The 19,436-nt window shown below is 53.9% G+C and overlaps 1 protein-coding gene across 1 annotated transcript; it reads right to left on the bottom strand.

The window, feature by feature from the left end:
* Positions 1 to 529: 529 nt before the first annotated feature.
* Positions 530 to 11,638, bottom strand: LOC142924122 (solute carrier family 35 member D3-like). The gene is made up of 4 exons (XM_076065761.1): positions 11,294 to 11,638; positions 4,601 to 4,931; positions 2,328 to 2,521; positions 530 to 1,923 (listed from the first exon to the last, which is right to left on the bottom strand). The coding sequence occupies exons 1-4, from the start codon at positions 11,456 to 11,458 to the stop codon at positions 1,336 to 1,338; spliced, it is 1,278 nt and encodes a 425-aa protein (XP_075921876.1). The 5' UTR covers positions 11,459 to 11,638; the 3' UTR covers positions 530 to 1,335.
* Positions 11,639 to 19,436: the final 7,798 nt, after the last annotated feature.

Raw genomic sequence — 19,436 nt, 5'->3', positions numbered from 1 at the left:
CGCCCCCCCCACCTCCACTTTTGTCCACGCACAATTCGTTGATCGGCGTGTGGTGGTGGGGTAAAGTGTGGGTACTCCCACTCTTTCAAGACATCTGACCAGTGTGGAAGAGTAGGCCAAGTAACCGTCTGGAGGGTTTCTCTCTAGAGCTCCCAGTGGAGGGCCTGCAAGCCAGCAGTAGCGTGGGAAAATAATTGCATTGACCTCGTAGCTGGGGCTGTAAGTCTTAAGAATCCTCGCTACCCACTGCGTTATTTCGCAGAAGCAACTACTCTGCGGCTTTATTCCCGATGCACCTTACCCCTGAACGCCCACACATGAGGGCTATAGCCTCCTGTAAAACAAACGTTGCACTATAAACTCGGCCACCTGAGTTGAATTTGTGACCAGAGACAACACCACCAGTGGCGAGAGAGAGATGTCGCCTTGACCGGTCCTGGGCCTCCTGCCCCTCCTCCCCTAGCCAGTACTAAACCAGCGTGGTGAAGTATGGCCTTCATCTAGCAGTAGATTGACAAATGACTGTAAATCAGTTGTTATTATTTTCATTTAATTGTCAAAATTTACAGAAAAAAAACTGCAGTGCAAAACAGGAAATGTCGCATCGGGTGTGATGCAACTGCCACTCCTCGCGTAATCTACCAACCCCAGCCACACGCCGGGTGCTAAACAGACTCGCGACTACCATAGCGGAGCGCTCGGCCAACAACGTTGGGGGAAGGTTCGGCTCGAACCCCCGTACGCCGACGGGTACACATGCAAAGGTGAATTTTGCGATAACCGCTTCATATGAGCTGGATTATCGAGCAATTTACTCGTATTGGCCGTGTAAATAAATCGGTGATACCTTAGATAGTACCAACTTCTGATCTGGCTCATGAGCTAATTGTCATTACCGCCGAGTTTCAAGTTCACACAGCCTCAACGGTGCAGTTACAACGTAAGACCAAGGCGTATATGGATAGATTTTGTCTCATCTCTGCCAACGCGGATATCTCAGCGCTACTTCTGAGCTTCCTTCAAGTGACCCCCGATTTAGCACAGTAGAGGGCAGCACTTTCCAAACCGCGATGAGAAAGTAACTTTCATCACATGACGGTCAAAGCGATATCTTTAATTCTCAGACGTGGAATTTAACCAAATCGAGAGCAGAATCAAATTTAACGTGATGGGTTTTTTTCATATGCAGTCATTGGTGACCGGGCTGAGTCCCTTCAACTCCCTGCACTTGAGAACCTGGCATAATCACAGGCAGCTGAAACCTGTAATCGATCCCTAGCTCTCTGACATAAGAGCCACCCGGCCTCCTCTGCGTCGCCGTCCCTCTAGCCGCACTCATTCCACGTGCACCGCGCAGACCGCGCGCTCATCCACCGGCACCGCGCCGGCACCGGTCCTGCCCCTCCAACCGCGCAACCCCCGCAGCCACTGGAGCGGAGCCCTCGCCACGGCCTGCCCATTACCGGGGGTTAAACAGAGGGGGTCCTGGACAGCATTTCCCGGAGTCACCGCGCGCACCCCACCGCCGCCATCGCCGCCGTCGCCATCCGCCGAGCCGACGCACTTCTGGCCGAAGTACGCGCCGGCACGCGCCGTGCAGTCCCGGAGGAGGCGGTGAGCGAACACGGCCAGCCCGGCCACGTCCAGGCACAGGCCCAGCACTAGCTGGGCCCTGCCCCGCCACGCAGGGCCCTGCGCCGTCCGTCCGGCGACGGCGCCGACGCCGGCGCCGGGCAGAGCCAGCAGAGCGGCCCAGTCTCCGGCCGTGGTGCTGTCGAGGAGCGCCGTGCCCAGGCCGGAGTTGAGGCGCACGCAGAGCAGCGTGAGGAACTGCGAGAGGCAGCCGAGCGTGAGCGTGAGCGCCAGGAAGCCCAGGAAGATGAGGCTGTCCCAGCTGCCCCCGTGAGCGGCGCCCAGCGCCTCCTGGGCAGGGAGAGAACAGATGGGGGAAGGGGGGAGGAGGTGAAAAATCCTGCTGCTGCTGCTGTGAAAAATGCTGTGGCAGCCAGTAATGGCTGTGTCCAGGTAAAAGTGTTAATGGGCTTGCAAAAACAATATATGGGAACAAGGGGGGGTATAGGTTAGAGTTAGGGATAGGTTAGGGGTATGTTAGGGATAGAAAAGGTTCGGGTAGGATATGATTAGGAATAGGTTGGGGTTAGCGATAGATTAGGAGTGTGGATAAGTGGAGATTGTCTGGCGCTTAAAGGCGGCTGGGCATGGTGCTGACCATCCCACCCCCGCTCGTGTGCCATGCCGGCCTTCACAGGTGCTCGCCAACAGCACTCGCCCCGATAGCCTGGTGAAGGCCACGCGGGGTGTCTCACCTGTGGGTGGAGCAGCAGGAGGCCCAGCAGGAAGGGCATGCTACCCAAGTTGAGCAGGTACAGGGTCTGCACGGCGGGGCGCGGTGCCTCCGCAAACAGCCGCTCGACGTGCCACAGGAAGAGCCCGCGGGACAGCAGCGCCGGCAGGGCCCGCAGCCACGCCTCCCACGACTCCAGCGCCAGCCGCTCGTGGCCTGACGCGGCACAGCGCCACCCCCGACCCCTGTCAGCCGGCTGAGCGCGCGCCGCGTGACATTGCGCCTACCGTGGGGGGCCGCGGTGGCTGGCGTGGATTTTTCTCCGGGTGCTCCGGTTTTTCCCTCCGCATTTAGAATCAATGGCTGCGATACAATTTCCACGTTAAAAGCTAATTCGTTGCGCTATCATTTGCCAAATGTTGAAAATGTCCTGCAATTCACTCAATTGGGACTGCATAGCAATCAGTGCTCCTTACTGGTAGACCAATGCCCCAGATCGCTCTTGCAAATGAGCCCCATTCTGGTCTCTTGAGCTCTCAGCTGATTAAAACAAGTCCCAAAACCGCAGCATGAACTCAATGGGCTCACATTAACAAACCGCTTTGCATGGCCGTTGACAACCAAGCCCGGCAGACCAGGCTACCAAAAGAGCCTCAGGACCTCCAGTGTTGGAACTGGAATGGAGCCCAGGTGTCAGCAGTGCCGGCTCGTTGGTCGGACCGCTGGGCCACCCGTCCACCACACTCGTGAACGTTGGCCGGGGTGTGGGTGTGACGGCGCACCCTCCTGTATGCCGGGGCATCTCCGGGCGCTGTCCATCCCATCTCAACATTTGACAGGGCACCCCTTGTGGCAGCTGTCACCGTGCCCAGAAGGTGACTCGGAACCCGGCCTGCAATTTGACATTCGTCTGCCTGTAGTGGGGGACGATGATTGCTATGTGTAGTCACAATTCAGTAATTATTGTCACGTGTACTCTAACCCCCTTTTTAAGTTGTCCCTGAAGAATAATTAAACGTGAAGAATGATCTGAAATTGTAATCCTGCACCGCCGTAAGGTGTCTGCTGACTCTTGAAGAGGGAGAGGACGACGAAGAGGCGCCAGGAGGAGGCACCACAGACGAGTGGGAAGGCAGCAATCAGGTGCTGTGCTGGAACCTAATTTCCCCCAAAGCTCTGCCGTCCTCTATATATGAAGGTTTTATCAGCTAATTAACTGGAGCACCCGGAGAAAAGCGGAGAACACCCACACGTGCGAGGAGGAACAGGAGGAGATTAATATTCTTGGTTCTTTCGGTAAAGTCACGTAGAAGGAAAACAATAAAATAATACAAATATAAAACAATTAAATTCTCACAAGGAGGAGATTCGTCAACGCCTCTGCTGTAGCGCCATATGGCTCCTCCACGACACCCATGGGAAGGGAGTTTTACATCATCTGTGTTTGATCCACCAACCCTCGCCTCCTCCACAGTGCTGGATTACAGGCCACGTGCATAGCCACCACCGCCAAGGGGGTGTGTGGCCAGTGCACCATCACCCCGACCGCCTTCGTTTCTCCTCGTAGTGTTTACAGGGTCAAGGACATGCCAAAGACAGGTTCAGGTAATTTTGATCATCTCTGCACCACGGCCAGGAATTTAACCCAGGTCACCGGGATTAAACCGAGGCACCGCCCTCACCACGCCCCACACTTAAATCGCTCACGTAGACCCCCCCCCCCCCACATTTACACAAAGACAAATACACCCCCCGTGTAGCCTTAGCAGGCTTTTGGGGCAAGTGCTGGTAGTGAGTAGCACCTTTGAAGGCTGGCACGGCACACGCGGGAGTGGGTGGCCACCAGTAGCACCAGACGCCTTTGTCTCCCCAGTGATGATGATTACACACTGCCCCAGGTACTCATTTAAGGCTGAGTCGACCTAGGCAAGGCCAGAGACTGGTTCAGACATCACTCGCCGTGAAGGGGAAATTAACTCGGGTGACCGGGTGCGGTCGTAGTGCAGCACATCGGCCGCTACACGGCACACAGATGACGCGTTCTGCACACTCCTACCAACTGTACGCATACACGCGCGCGCGTGTCCGTGGGCAATCTGACAATTTGCATTCCGTCATCACGAGTGCAGGGCGTCTGACCGTATAGGTGCTGGGTGCGGCGGTACTGGGTGCTGGGTAACGGACCCAAGGTTCCCTGTGATGGGTGTTTAAGCCTCACTGCTGGGCGCTGGATGGTCGTGCAGGGTGCTTAGCCCCTGCCCGCTGGGTGGCGGTGCAGGGTGCTTAGCCCCGTACCGCAGAGCAGGGCGCCGGCCGTGGCGAGCAGGGCACTGAGGAGCTCGTGGGGGGCCGGGCCCGACCTCCCGCGCGTCGCGCCGCCGCCGTCGCAGCCCCCTAGCAGCGGCAGCAGCAGGAGGAGGAGGAGGCAGACGAGGGGGGCCAGGCGGGGCAGCAGGACGCTGGCGGGGGGCCCCAGGGCGCTCAGCGTCCACAGGCACGTGACGTGGTGGAAGCCGCGGCACACGGCGGGGAGCGCCACGGCGTCCGCAGCCCCCCACGAGGGGGGCTCGAGGCGCACGAGGCGCGCCCTGCCCAGCGTCGCCAGCACGCCGTGCAGGAGCAGCGTCTGAGGGCCGAGGGGCGGGCAGCGTGGAGTGGAGGAGTAGGCCGAGTGCACGTGGGGGGCGCGGAGGGGTAGGCAAGGTGGGGTGGGGGAGTGGGGAGGTGCACCAAGATGAGATAGAAGATGAGAGAGGAGGGCTGAAGATGGGGGAGGATGTTGGAGGTGGAGAAGAGGGGGAGGGAGCAGTGGGGACAGAGGGGAGGGAGAGATGAGGGGAGATGAATGAGTGAGATGGGAGAGGGGGTAAGGCGGAGGAGGGGAGTGGTGAGAAGGGAAGGAGGGAGGTTTTTTACCATCAGAGGAAACAAGAAGATGCTCAGTGTAGTCGGCACTTTGCTTCGTTCATCATTTCGGTTTTTTTGTTTTTTTTTAAATGCTTTGCTTTATGTGCCCCCCCCCCCTTTTAAATAAAAGATTTCACGAAAGATTCAAGATTTCACACTCTGCTCTCCTTACCCTTGAAGGGGGAGACGTGGAAGGGGAAGACGGGGGAGAGGATGGGGCAGTGAGGTGGGGGATGATGTAAACGAGAGGGGGGAGGGAGACTATAGAAGAGGAGAGGGGCGGGGGGAGATGGGCACAGTCCAGAGTCTCATGCAGTACAGGGTCCGTCTGAGTACGTGACTGTGTGTCACTGTGTGTGACTTTGTGACTGCGCGTGACTGTGTGTATGCTTTCCCACCTGAAGACGAACGCTTGTGTTGCGCCCGAAACGTCGTGATTTATTTTTATTTCATTTTATATCTACGTGACTTTACCGAAAGAACCAAAGAATATGGATTCCTGCAGTCACGACGGTGTGACTGTGCCTGACTGTGTGACTATGTGCGTGACTGTGTGACTGACTGTGTGACTATGTGCGTGACTGTGTGACTGACTGTTTGACTATGTGCGTGACTGTGTGACTGTGTGTGTGACTGTGTGACTATGTGTGTGACTATGTGCGTGACTGTGTGACTATGTGTGTGACTATGTGCGTGACTGTGTGACTGTGTGCGTGACTGTGTGACTGTGTGTGTGACTGTGTGCCTGACTGTGTGACTATGCGCTTGACTGTGTGTGTGACTGTGCGTGACTGTGTGACTGTGTGTGTGACTATGTGCCTGACTGTGTGACTATGTGCCTGACTGTGTGACTGTGTGTGTGACTATGTACCTGACTGTGTGTGTGACTATGTGACTGACTGTGTGACTATGTGTGTGACTATGTGCCTGACTGTGTGACTATGTGCGTGACGGTGTGACTATGTGCCTGACTGTGTGACTATGTGCGTGACTATGTGCCTGACTGTGTGACTATGTGCCTGACTGTGTGACTATGTGCCTGACTGTGTGACTGTGTGTGTGACTATGTGCCTGACTGTGTGTGTGACTATGTGCCTGACTGTGTGACTATGTGCGTGACTATGTGCCTGACTGTGTGACTATGTGCGTGACTGTGTGCGTGACTGTGTGTGACTATGTGCGTGACTGTGTGTGACTATGTGCCTGACTGTGTGACTATGTGCGTGACTATGTGCCTGACTGTGTGACTATGTGCGTGCCTGTGTGACTATGTGCCTGACTGTGTGACTGTGTGCGTGACTGTGTGACTATGTGCGTGACTGTGTGACTATGTGCCTGACTGTGTGACTATGTGCGTGACTATGTGCCTGACTGTGTGACTATGTGCGTGACTGTTTGACTGCGCGTGCCTATGACTGTGCGTGTAACTGAGCGGTAGTGTAACGGTTAGTGCGTTGCGCTACGAATACGGCGACCCGCTCACAGCTAAAACCAGTGATGATTATCTGAACCGGTCCTGGGCCTCCCCTAGGTCAACTCAGCCTAAAATTAGTACCTGGTGCGGTGTGTAAAAACTTCGCCGGATGTGCCGGCCTTCATAGGTGCTCGCTAACAGCACTTGCCCCAAAAGTCGGTTAAGGCTATACGGGGGATCTTTGTCTTGTATATAACTGAGTGTATCTGCTACTGTGTGTGTGTGGGAGAGATGAGTTGTAACTGAGTGATGCGTGAATCTAGGTTCGATTCCCGGCCACGGCTAACATCAATGACGAGTCTTTGTGTGAGTCTGTGGGTCTCTGTGTGAGTCTGTGAGTCTCTGTGTGAGTCTGCGGGTCTCTGTGTGAGTCTGCGGGTCTCTGTGTGAATCTGCGGGACTCTGTGTGAGTCTGCGGGTCTCTGTGTGAGTCTGCGGGTCTCTGTGTGAGTCTGCGGGTCTCTGTGTGAGTCTGTGGGTCTCTGTGTGAGTCTATGGGTCTCTGTATGAGTCTGTGGGCCTCTGTGTGAGTCTGCGGGTCTCTGTGTGAGTCTGTGGGTCTATGTGTGAGTCTGAGGGTCTCTGTGTGAGTCTGCGGGTCTCTGTGTGAGTCTGTGGGTCTATGTGTGAGTCTGCGGGTCTTTGTGTGAGTCTGAGGGTCTCTGTGTGAGTCTGCGGGTCTTTGTGTGAGTCTGTGGGTCTATGTGTGAGTCTGCGGGTCTCTGTGTGAGTCTGCGGGTCTCTGTGTGAGTCTTTGGGTCTCTGTGTGAGTCTGTGGGTCTCTGTGTAAGTCTTTGGGTCTCTGTGTGAGTCTACGGGTCTCTGTGTGAGTCTGTGGGTCTCTGTGTGAGTCTGCGAGTCTCTGTGTGAGTCTGTCGGCCTCTGTGAGAGTCTGTGGGTCTCTGTGTGAGTCTGCGGGTCTCTGTGTGAGTCTACGGGTCTCTGTGTGAGTCTATGGGTCTCTGTATGAGTCTGTGGGTCTCTGTGTGAGTCTGCGGGTCTCTGTGTGAGTCTGTGGGTCTATGTGTGAGTCTGCAGGTCTCTGTGTGAGTCTGCGGGTCTCTGTGTGAGTCTGTGGGTCTATGTGTGAGTCTGCGGGTCTCTGTGTGAGTCTGCGGGTCTCTGTGTGAGTCTTTGGGTCTCTGTGTGAGTCTGTGGGTCTCTGTGTGAGTTTGCGGATCTCTGTGTGAGTCTGTGGGTCTCTGTGAGAGTATGTGGGTCTCTGTGCGAGTCTGCGGGTCTCTGTGTGAGTCTGCGGGTCTTTGTGTAAGTCTTTGGGTCTCTGTGTGAGTCTGTGGGTCTCTGTGTGAGTCTACGGGTCTCTGTATGAGTCTGTGGGTCTCTGTGTGAGTCTGCGGGTCTCTGTGTGAGTCTGTGGGCCTCTGTGTGAGTCTGCGGGCCTCTGTGTGAGTCTGCGGGCCTCTGTGTGAGTCTGCGGATCTCTGTGTGAGTCTGTGGGTCTCTGTATGAGTCTGTGGGTCTCTGTGTGAGTCTGTGGGTCTCTGTGTGAGTTTGTGGGTCTCTGTGAGAGTATGTGGGTCTCTGTGCGAGTCTGCGGGTCTCTGTGTGAGTCTACGGGTCTCTGTGTGAGTCTATGGGTGTCTGTATGAGTCTGTGGGTCTCTGTGTGAGTCTGCGGGTCTCTGTGTGAGTCTGTGGGTCTATGTGTGAGTCTGCAGGTCTCTGTGTGAGTCTGCGGGTCTCTGTGTGAGTCTGTGGGTCTATGTGTGAGTCTGTGGGTCTCTGTGTGAGTCTGCGGATCTCTGTGTGAGTCTGTGGGTCTCTGTGTGAGTCTACGGGTCTCTGTGTGAGTCTGTGTGTCTCTGTATGAGTCTGTGGGTCTCTGTGTGAGTCTGCGGGTCTCTGTGCGAGTCTGTGGGTCTATGTGTGAGTCTGCGGGTCTCTGTGTGAGTCTGCGGTGCTCTGTGTGAGTCTGTGGGTCTCTGTGTGAGTCTGCGGATCTCTGTGTGAGTCTGTGGGTCTCTGTGTGAGTCTACGGGTCTCTGTATGAGTCTGTGGGTCTCTGTGTGAGTCTGCGGGTCTCTGTGTGAGTATGTGGGTCTCTGTGTGATTCTATGGGTCTCTGTGTGAATCTGCGGGTATCTGTATGAGTCTGCGGGTCTCTGTGTGAGTCTGTGGGCCTCTGTGAGAGTCTGTGGGTCTCTGTGTGAGTCTGCGGGTCTCTGTGTAAGTCTGCGGGTCTCTGTGTGAGTCTGTGGGTCTCTGTATGAGTCTGTGGGTCTCTGTGTGAGTCTGCGGGTCTCTGTGAGAGTCTGTGGGTCTATGTGTGAGTCTGCGGGTCTCTGTGTGAGTATGTGGGCCTCTGTGTGAGTCTGCGGGTCTCTGTGTGAGTCTGTGGATCTCTGTGTGAGTCTGTGGGTCTCTGTGTGAGTCTGCGGGTCTCGGTGTGAGTCTGCGGGTCTCTGTGTGAGTCTGCGGGTCTCTGTGTGAGTCTGCGGGTCTCTGTATGAGTCTGTGGGTCTGTGTGTGAGTCTGTGTGTCTCTTTGTGAGTCTACGGGTCTCTGTGTGAGTCTGCGGGTCTCTGTGTGAGTCTGCGGGTCTCTGTGTGAGTCTGTGGGTCTCTGTGTGAGTCTGCGGGTCTCTGTGTGAGTCTGTGGTTCGCTGTGTGAGTCTGTGGGTCTTTGTGTGAGTCTATGGGTCTCTGTGTGAGTCTGTGGGTCTCTGTGTGAGTCTACGGGTCTCTGTGTGAGTCTGTGGGTCTCTGTGTGAGTCTGTGGGTCTCTGTGTGAGTCTGTGGGTCTCTGTGTGAGTCTGTGGGTCGCTGTGTGAGTCTGTGGGTCTCTGTGTGAGTCTGCGGGTCTCTGTGTGAGTCTGTGGTTCGCTGTGTGAGTCTGTGGGTCTTTGTGTGAGTCTATGGGTCTCTGTGTGAGTCTGTGGGTCTCTGTGTGAGTCTACGGGTCTCTGTGTGAGTCTGTGGGTCTCTGTGTGTTTGTGGGTCTCTGTGTGAGTCTGTGGGTCGCTGTGTGAGTCTGTGGAGAAGGCGTTGATGATGAAGCCACTGCCTGGAGCCACCCCTAGTGGCTGCTCTCAAGGCATGCTTCCCGTGCAAAGTAACCTTTGCACGGGAATGTTACACAATAGATGAGTACTTTGTTTCGCTCTAATGTTCAACCTGTTCCTAAAGTTGAGTCTGGCTCAGTGGATGTGTACTGGACATCTGTGAACAATTGCTTCATATCTCATCGTCTAAATAAAGATTGTGTTTCTCATCTGCAAATTTTTACAAAAAAAAATAATGCATGTTAAACGTAGCCAACCGTCCTGCTCAAGCCCCACTTCTCTGCGTGACGTTCACTGCAAGTGAAACAAAACTCAGCAAACAGAGCCATGCCGGTGTAGGAGCATAGAGAAATGAACCCACATCTCAATCCGCAGCGCCACAAGGGGAGTGCGAAAGCAGCCACACGGAGTGGAACAGACAGAATGGGTTGGGTTGGTAAACGTGGAAGAGACAGAGGAGAAGAGCGAGTGAGGAGGGAGAGAGGGGAGCTCTCAGCTGACTGTCAGCGGGGATGGGACGGTATAGCGAACACCTCTTTCCAAGCCTGTTTGACAAATGTATTGACATCTTGCTGCAAAATGCAGCCGTCAAAGCGAAAGCGATCGAGACGCTGCTGCTGACCTTCTGTTTACAGCCCTGAGCCGGTGGTGGTAATCCCGCATCCCCATAGCGGGGACGCGTCTCTCCATTCGGACATCTTCCCCACAAAGTGGTAATCGTTATATCGACCCATGGAGGGAGGGATAATGGGCCAAGTCAACACCTCCCCACCGTCCCCCCACATGGCCATCCTTTGTCAAAATGACAAAAATAAATTATCAGCACATTCGTCAATAAACGAAAAACAAATATATCATAGGCGACGTTTCAAGCAATGCCCCTTTCTCACAGAACATATTTAAACATAGGACAAGCCCCATCTCGTCTGAGATGTTTTTGTCAGCAAATTTCAACAGAGGAAGTGCCCAGAGGATTACGCGACGCCGGTTATCCTTCAACATAGCCAAGGTGTAGTATTATTATTATTATCCCATAACTCTTTCAGAAGGATTCTGCCAAGTTGTGTGCAGGCAGTAGGCGCCGATGCTTGCTACGCGTGTGCTTAATCTGATGGTAGACGGAGAGAGGTTGACATTGAGACTGAACGAAGTTAATTATAAGCTAGAACAAGTTAGCGAACGTAAGCGATCCCAGATTCCTACTGTCGGACATAATAGGTTCTCACTAACAGCACTTGCTGTTGGCGAGGCTATGCGGGAGATCATCGTCTTTGTGCGTGTGTGGGGAGCGGTCGTGTAGCTGTGCTACGAACCCGGTGACCCGAGTTCGATTACCGCTCACGGCCAACACCAGTGACGAATATCTGAACCGGTCCTGGGGCCTCCCTTGGGTCGACTCAGGCTCACATGAATACCTGGTGCGATGTGTAAACATCACCACTCGGGAGACAAAGGCGGCCGGCCATGGTGCTGGCCACCAACCCCCTCGTGTGCCGTGCCGGCCTTCATAGGCGCCACTCGCCAACAGCACTTTCCCCAAACGTCCCTTAAAGCTACACGGGGGATACTTGTCAGTGTTTGCCCACCTCCAGGATGGCGATGAAGGTGGGGAACACGAAGCGGTACTGCGTGATGAGCACGCGCGAGAAGAAGGCGCTCGCCGTGCCGCATGCGGCGTGCAAAGCCGCGGCGAGGACGCGCACGACGGCCGGGCCCGGCCCGTGGGCCGACAGCCGCAGCCACCACCGCATGCCCGGTCGGGCCGCGTCACCTGGGCGGCCCCATATCCAGCCTCGCTCCCGTCATCTCTCGGCCCGAGTGTCCGCCCCTCCGCCACTCGCAGTCGTTTCGCCGTCTCTGCGTGTTTTGCGTTTAACGAGGCCCACCCGTGACGTGCCCGTTACGGACCCAGGCACCCCCCCACCCGCCCCCCTCGCCCGTGCCATCTGTGAACAACCCTCCGTGCGAGACCATGACTTCCCGTTACCAGACCGAAGCCGTACCTCCCTCCCTCTTCATAGCTCCCTCCCACCTTTACTCATTGACTTGCTCCCACTCTCCACCCCTCTACCTGCCCCTGCCTCCTACCACAAACACCACCGCTTACCACCTCCTCCCCCCACATGACGTCCTCCATCCATCTCCTCCATGCGCCATCCTTTTCTCCTCCCTCTATCCTCTCTCCCTATGCCATCCTCGCTCTCTCCATCACGCGCTCTCTCCACCCTGCATCCTTCTACCCCCCTCTCTCCGTCCCTCCGTCCACCCTTTCCTCCATCTCTCCCTCCTCCTTACACGCCCAATCCCTCCCTCCGTCCCTCCTTCACTCATTCACCCTCCCTCTCTCCTTCACTCATTCACCCTCCCTCTGTCCCTCCTTCACTTATTCCCTCCCTCCCTCACTTCTTCACCTATTCCCTCCCTCCGTGCCTCCCTCCCTCGTATACTCCCTCCCTGCGCCCCTCCGTCTCTGCTTCACTCGTTCCCTACCCATCCCCTGCAGCACTGGGGCCCCTCCCCCCCCCCGTTACCGTCTCGTGCTAGGTGGCATCGTCAGCAGTTGTGAACCTTCGAGCGGCTGTAAACGCGGACGTGGAGCCAGGGGGTACGGGAGGGGCCGCTCCACCGCCGTCGACACCCCGGGTACTTTGACCCGCGCCGCGCAGAGAGTCGTGTCCCTCGCCACCCGCCGCCATGCAAATCGGCCGAGGGCCGATTAGGTGACAGCAGTACACAGCACGTGAGGTGGGGACAGCAGTACACAGCACGTGATGTGGAGACAGCAGTACACAGCACGTGAGGTGGGGACAGCAGTACACAGCACGTGATGTGGGGACAGCAGTACACAGCACGTGATGTTGGGACAGCAGTACACAGCACGTGATGTTGGGACAGCAGTACACAGCACGTGATGTGGGGACAGCAGTACACAGCACGTGATGTGGGGACAGCAGTACACAGCACGTGATGTGCGGACAGCAGTACACAGCACGTGATGTGGGGACAGCAGTACACAACACGTGATGTTGGGACAGCAGTACACAGCACGTGATGTTGGGACAGCAGTACACAGCACGTGATGTGGGGACAGCAGTACACAGCACGTGATGTGGGGACAGCAGTACACAGCACGTGATGTGCGGACAGCAGTACACAGCACGTGATGTGGGGACAGCAGTACACAACACGTGATGTGGAGATAGCAGTACACAGCACGTGATGTGGAGATAGCAGTACACAGCACGTGATGTGGGGACAGCAGTACACAGCACGCGATGTGGAGACAGCAGTACACAGCACGTGATGTGGGGACAGCAGTACACAGCACGTGATGTGGAGACAGCAGTACACAGCACGTGATGTGCGGACAGCAGTACACAGCACGTGATGTGGGGACAGCAGTACACAGCACGTGATGTGGAGATAGCAGTACACAGCACGTGATGTGGAGATAGCAGTACACAGCACGTGATGTGGGGACAGCAGTACACAGCACGTGATGTGGAGATAGCAGTACACAGCACGTGATGTGGGGACAGCAGTACACAGCACGTGATGTGCGGACAGCAGTACACAGCACGTGATGTGGGGACAGCAGTACACAGCACGCGATGTGGAGACAGCAGTACACAGCACGTGATGTGGGGACAGCAGTACACAGCATGTTATGTGGAGACAGCAGTACACAGCACGTGATGTGGGGACAGCAGTACACAGCACGCGATGTGGAGACAGCAGTACACAGCACGTGATGTGGGGACAGCAGTACACAGCACGTGATGTGCGGACAGCAGTACACAGCACGTGATGTGGGGACAGCAGTACACAGCACGTGATGTGGGGACAGCAGTACACAGCACGTGATGTGGGGACAGCAGTACACAGCACGTGATGTGGAGATAGCAGTACACAGCACGTGATGTGGGGACAGCAGTACACAGCACGTGATGTGGAGATAGCAGTACACAGCACGTGATGTGGGAACAGCAGTACACAGCGCATAATGTGGGGACAGCAGTACACAGCGCGTGATGTTGGGACAGCAGTACACAGCACGTGATGTGGGGACAGCAGTACACAGCACGTGATGTGGGGACAGCAGTACACAGCACGTGATGTGGGGACAGCAGTACACAGTACGTGATGTTGGGACAGCAGTACACAGCACGTGATGTGCGGACAGCAGTACACAGCACGTGATGTGGGGACAGCAATACACAGCACGTGATGTGGGGACAGCAGTACACAGCACGTGATGTTGGGACAGCAGTACACAGCACGTGATGTTGGGACAGCAGTACGCAGCACGTGATGTGGGGACAGCAGTACACAGCACGTGATGTGGGGACAGCAGTACACAGCACGTGATGTGGGGACAGCAGTACACAGCACGTGATGTTGGGACAGCAGTACGCAGCACGTGATGTTGGGACAGCAGTACACAGCGCGTGATGTGGGGACAGCAACGGGTGCTGCTCTGCCCGGAAGCTCGGCCCTCCCCATGCACGGATTTGCACGGCACGTGACTCAAGAGTGCACGCGCTTTTCTGCCCGACGAGTTTCTAATAATCTACAGGGCAGTGGTAGGATGGCTTTAAGATGGTTCTTATGTTGTAGCTGCCGCCTAGGCTCACACACGGGTTTGAAGCTTCATTCGTAATTCTTCTTCCCAGCGATCCGTGCATGCGAAGGTTCGTAACCTATACGAGGTGAGAGCTAATTTGATGCTCAGATCGCGTATTCATTTACACGAATTAAATCAGTTTGGTCCTGCATTTCGTCGCTCCATCTTAGCAGTGGACGTGCTTCCGGGGGGTGCGTTCCCTCCTTGGGCTGCGACTCCGTCATTCGTCTTGATCCGCGGCCATCATCCCCTTCCAGCAACGCGCACTGCCCAAGCCGATACTCACTGAACCACGGCGACGCTTTTGGGAAGGAAGCATTCATCTAGCAGTGGATCGATCACTGCTTAGGTCAATGATACACTCGTGTCTGCGTGCGCGGGGACTCAGCGGCACAAGCAGCACCCCGCGTGAGTTGACACAACCTGTACTCTCACCTTCACCCTTAACCCTTCCTCGAGCCTGGTCGGGTCTTGTTGTTTTTTACAAACCCGTTATCGGAGTCATGCCAAAAGATGAATAACCCATTCAGAAAGCTCGCAGAGCAGTGCATCGTCGTCGTTTGTGTTAGGGAATGGGCCGCAAATGTGGGTGTCACAGAGCTACCCCCGAGAACTCTTTAAGTGACCTCTGGTCCACCCAGTTAAGGGGCAGCAGTTTCCCACCGTCACCCTAAATCGAATTCCTAATACCTGACCTTGACCCCACCACGAACCCTACGTAGCCCTCGACCCTATCCATGAGTCTAAACTAAACACGCGGCCTACACCAGCGATGGCCAAGAAGTGTACCGCAAAAGACGTTGTTGTAGAACTCACGACGAAATCGGAATAAACACGAACATAAGCATACAGTACAACAATATTCGTTACAGCGGATGGCAAATCCTACACACCCGTGAACGAAGAATTCCAACATCGCAAACACAATAACGCGTACCAATAGATGGCGCGATAACTGTACGTGTGTACTCTAAAGTGGTACTGGAGAGTCCTTGAGGGTCATAGCGCTCTGGTGGATCATCGCGGAGCCCGTTGAGATCCACGGGAATGGAGCGCAGAGCGCGGTGTGCGTGGTCCACCGCTGCTGCAGTACCTCGTCTCCTGAACCTCCCCCACCCCCGCCTCCAAACACTCCCAGCCCACCACCACCCTTGCTACCTGGCTCTGTAGTCGAACCGTCACTATGGCTGGCAAAAGGCGGCGAAGGTCTCCCACGCGCGTTCGTCGCGATTGAACCGCACACAGAGACCGCCACGTTTACGCAAAAGGATGCGAATACTCGTCTGACGCACGACGAGTTCATCATCACCGACGTGTTCATCATCACCGATGTGTTTATCATCACCGACGTGTTCATCATCAATGGCGTGTTCATCATCACCGACATGTTCATCATCACCGACGTGTTCATCATCACTCGCGCTCAACCTAACACTGTAGCCGCGGGTAACGCGCCTGGGGAGAAGCGACCTGGAAAGCTGTTAACAGAATCCTCATGGGTCACACCAATATTCAACTGTTGATGCGACGGAAGAGCGTAGAAACCAGTGCAGAGTTTGCTAGCTTGCTTGTTTGCTTCATCAAACGCTGCTTGATAATGGCAGTGTTGGTCTGGAGATCCAATAGACCAATAGATGGAGAGATGGAGGTAATATCGATTTGGTTACACATATGTGGAGACAGAGAACGGAGGAGTTCCGCTGATACGTTTCTCGATGCGGAATCGTTCACGGCAACGCGCTGGTGGTGAGCCTGCTTAGTTACTGGATTGGTTTGACACAGTCCATATGAAACACACTTTAAACAAACGCTCAACCCTAAGCAGAATTGGTAACGGCACGATCTCCAGCTCTCACTCCCATGTGAATGAGGCAAGGCTGCAACGCCAATCGCTTCGTTGTACTGATGTTCGTATTGCCCCACATCCTCCGACTATTGTAGACAGTGTGCATACAAAAAAGTCGACTCTAATAACGTTTAAGAGGGGAAGGCGTTGAGCCATCAGAAAGGGGGCTCAGCCGCTTACACCCCCACCAAAGCATACTCATTTGAGGCTGAGTCGACTTAGAGGAAGCACAGCACCACACATCTGGAACAACCTCCCCGAGGTAATCCACACACTCGACTCCATCACCACGACAGTCACAGTCACCACTCACCAACAACAACAACACATCTTTTTGCACTTGCATGCAACTGACTGAAAGGTTGATTTTATTTGTAATTATTTAAACAACTATAGATTGTATGTAAATACATATTTCCTAATTGTTTAGAATGTTCTCATGTTATATTGATTATTTATGTGATGGCGCTTTGAGTGGCAGATTTGTGCGAGAAAAGCATCACGTGTGTAAAGAAAAATTAAACTGACTTGACTTGATACACAACCGGTTCAGATATTCGTCACTGTTATTGGCCGTGAACGGGAATCGAACTTCGGTTCTAGGGTTCAAAGGGCACTGCCCTTACGGCCCACGGCGCATTCGCTCCTTCCTAAACATGCATACACACCCCACACAAAAAGGCAATGACAAATACGAAGACGCCCCCCCTCCCTCCTGTAGTCTTAACGAACTTTTGGGGTAAATGCTGTTCGTGGGCACCTGTGAAGGCCACAAACCCACACACGTGTGCACTCACACACATGGCCACACACCCACACACGTGTGCACTCACACACATGGCCACACACCCACACACGTGTGCACTCACACACATGGCCACACACCCACACACGTGTGCACTCACACACATGGCCACACACCCACACACGTGTGCACTCACACACATGGCCACACCCACACACGTGTGCACTCACACACATGGCCACACACCCACACACGTGTGCACTCACACACATGGCCACACCCACACACGTGTGCACTCACACACATGGCCACACACCCACACACGTGTGCACTCACACACATGACCACACACCCACACACGTGTGCACTCACACACATGGCCACACCCACACACGTGTGCACTCACACACATGGCCACACACCCACACACGTGTGCACTCACACACATGACCACACCCACACACGTGTGCACTCACACACATGGCCACACCCACATACGTGTGCACTCACACACATGGCCACACACCCACACACGTGTGCACTCACACACATGGCAACACACCCACACACGTGTGCACTCACAAACATGGCCACACACCCACACACGTGTGCACTCACACACATGGCCACACCCACACGTGTGCACTCACACACATGGCCACACACCCACACACGTGTGCACTCACACACATGGCCACACACCCACACACGTGTGCACTCACACACGTGACCTTTTTAACCATCGGACAGCTCCAGTGGTACGAGCCTGTGGAGCTATCAGCTGCTCCGGCTTAGGCACGCAAACATAAAAAGCATCAATTTGACCATAAAAGCAATCGGTAGGCCGTTTGTTGCAAGAGGTTCGCGGGTTGGAATCCGGCAGGCTGCCCTAGTTAATACTTCGGTTTCTAATTGTACTACTATTTTTTATTTTACCAGGTAAGGCCCACTGAGCTATATAGCTTTTTTTCAGAAGCGACCTGGCCACAAATGCTAGTTCAACGAAGTTGTTCTTCATCATGTGGACATTTATAGCAGCCACGGAGAGAACATGCAAACTCCAAATATACAGGCGTCGGGATCGGGACGTGTGTGATCGTGGCTAAGTGGAAAAATAGGTTCCCTATTCTTAATTATGCTGTTTCTGATAAGTAACTATGAAGGATACATTATCATCTTATTTATTGTGTTATTTATACTCTCCACAGCTACGGTAAATATTATTATTGAAGTTGTATACTTTTTTAGTATTATTTCATTTTGCGTCGACCTACCAGTAGGACCGGTATCGTAAAGGGAGAGAGGGTCCTTGCCAGTCTCATTGGCAGTCACCAGCGTTGATTCAGGCAAACCTGGTTGCTGATGAGACACTGTATGTTGTTCAAACCGGCCCAGAGTTTGCTTGAATTGAATCAATGCTGCTGCAATTACAGACCGCGTGGCCGTTGGGTTGTGTAAAAAAATAATACTTTATTTTATATAGAGAGACGGATATGTGAAGCAGACATTTTGTCTGCTTTAATAATTATTCAACGATTTCCTCCCATAGTAAAAAAAACCCAACCTACGTCACCGGTATTGGCCAAGCATCGCGATGCTGAGAAGTTACCTGCAGGCTACTCTGGTGGGGTATCACGCGTGGCAATATCGCCCACTACTGAAATAAAATCAAAATTTATCAAAACTCTCCTGAAAAAGAGTTGAAACTGATCGAGGCTTTCCTGGGTAATCACATATAATCATACAATAGTAAATAATTAAATGTTCTTGAAATTTCGCCTTATAGGATAGGATTTTGTATACGCAGCCGGATTGTGTGATTTGTTGTTAATATTTATTCCATGTTATATGCATTGATGTGACACCAGCCATAAGGCCCTACAACCGTCAGTATCATAACCACTGTATATTCGCGAGACTTTATCACCAGAGGAAGGTGGAATTTCCATCTCAGGCTCAGGGGTGACTACAGTGACACTTTGGCTCGACTTGCAGCTACTGTGTAAATAAATATAACCACGGATGACAGATAAGTGCGTGAAAAAGATGGTCAGAATCGTAATCTTTATTTAGATTGCAGGACTCCGATGGAGCTCTTTTTTCACAGATGTCCAGTGGGTCAACAAGGCACAGCTGCTAATGAGACTTAACGCAGTCGAGCCTTGTCCAACTATGCATGCCCTGAACTATTACATATTTCTGTATAGCAGCAGGCAAAATGTCTCTCTCTCTCTGCTGGCCTCTCTCTTTATGTGCACTGAAGGAGGGCCATTGCCCGAAACGTCACTTATTATATATTAAATGTTAAGGCCACGGTGTTATTGATGAATGTGTTGAGCTTTTTTGTTATTTGTACTTATGCACCAAATATATAGATACATTATGTTGTTAAAATGTTATGTAAATAAGTCATCTCTCCAAACCAAATCCATGTTTCTCTGCGTTGAGGCCCTTCGCGCCCCTCCCTTCACCCCAGCCCATCTCCTGACCCCCGCCCCCCACACACCTGTGCTG

Source organism: Petromyzon marinus, chromosome 8 (genome assembly GCF_048934315.1).
Source record: "Petromyzon marinus isolate PM22_M1 ecotype Great Lakes invasive population chromosome 8, UKy_Petmar_22M1.pri1.0, whole genome shotgun sequence".
Taxonomy (NCBI): Eukaryota; Metazoa; Chordata; class Hyperoartia; order Petromyzontiformes; family Petromyzontidae; genus Petromyzon; species Petromyzon marinus.
This window is presented reverse-complemented; position numbering and strand designations above follow the sequence as displayed.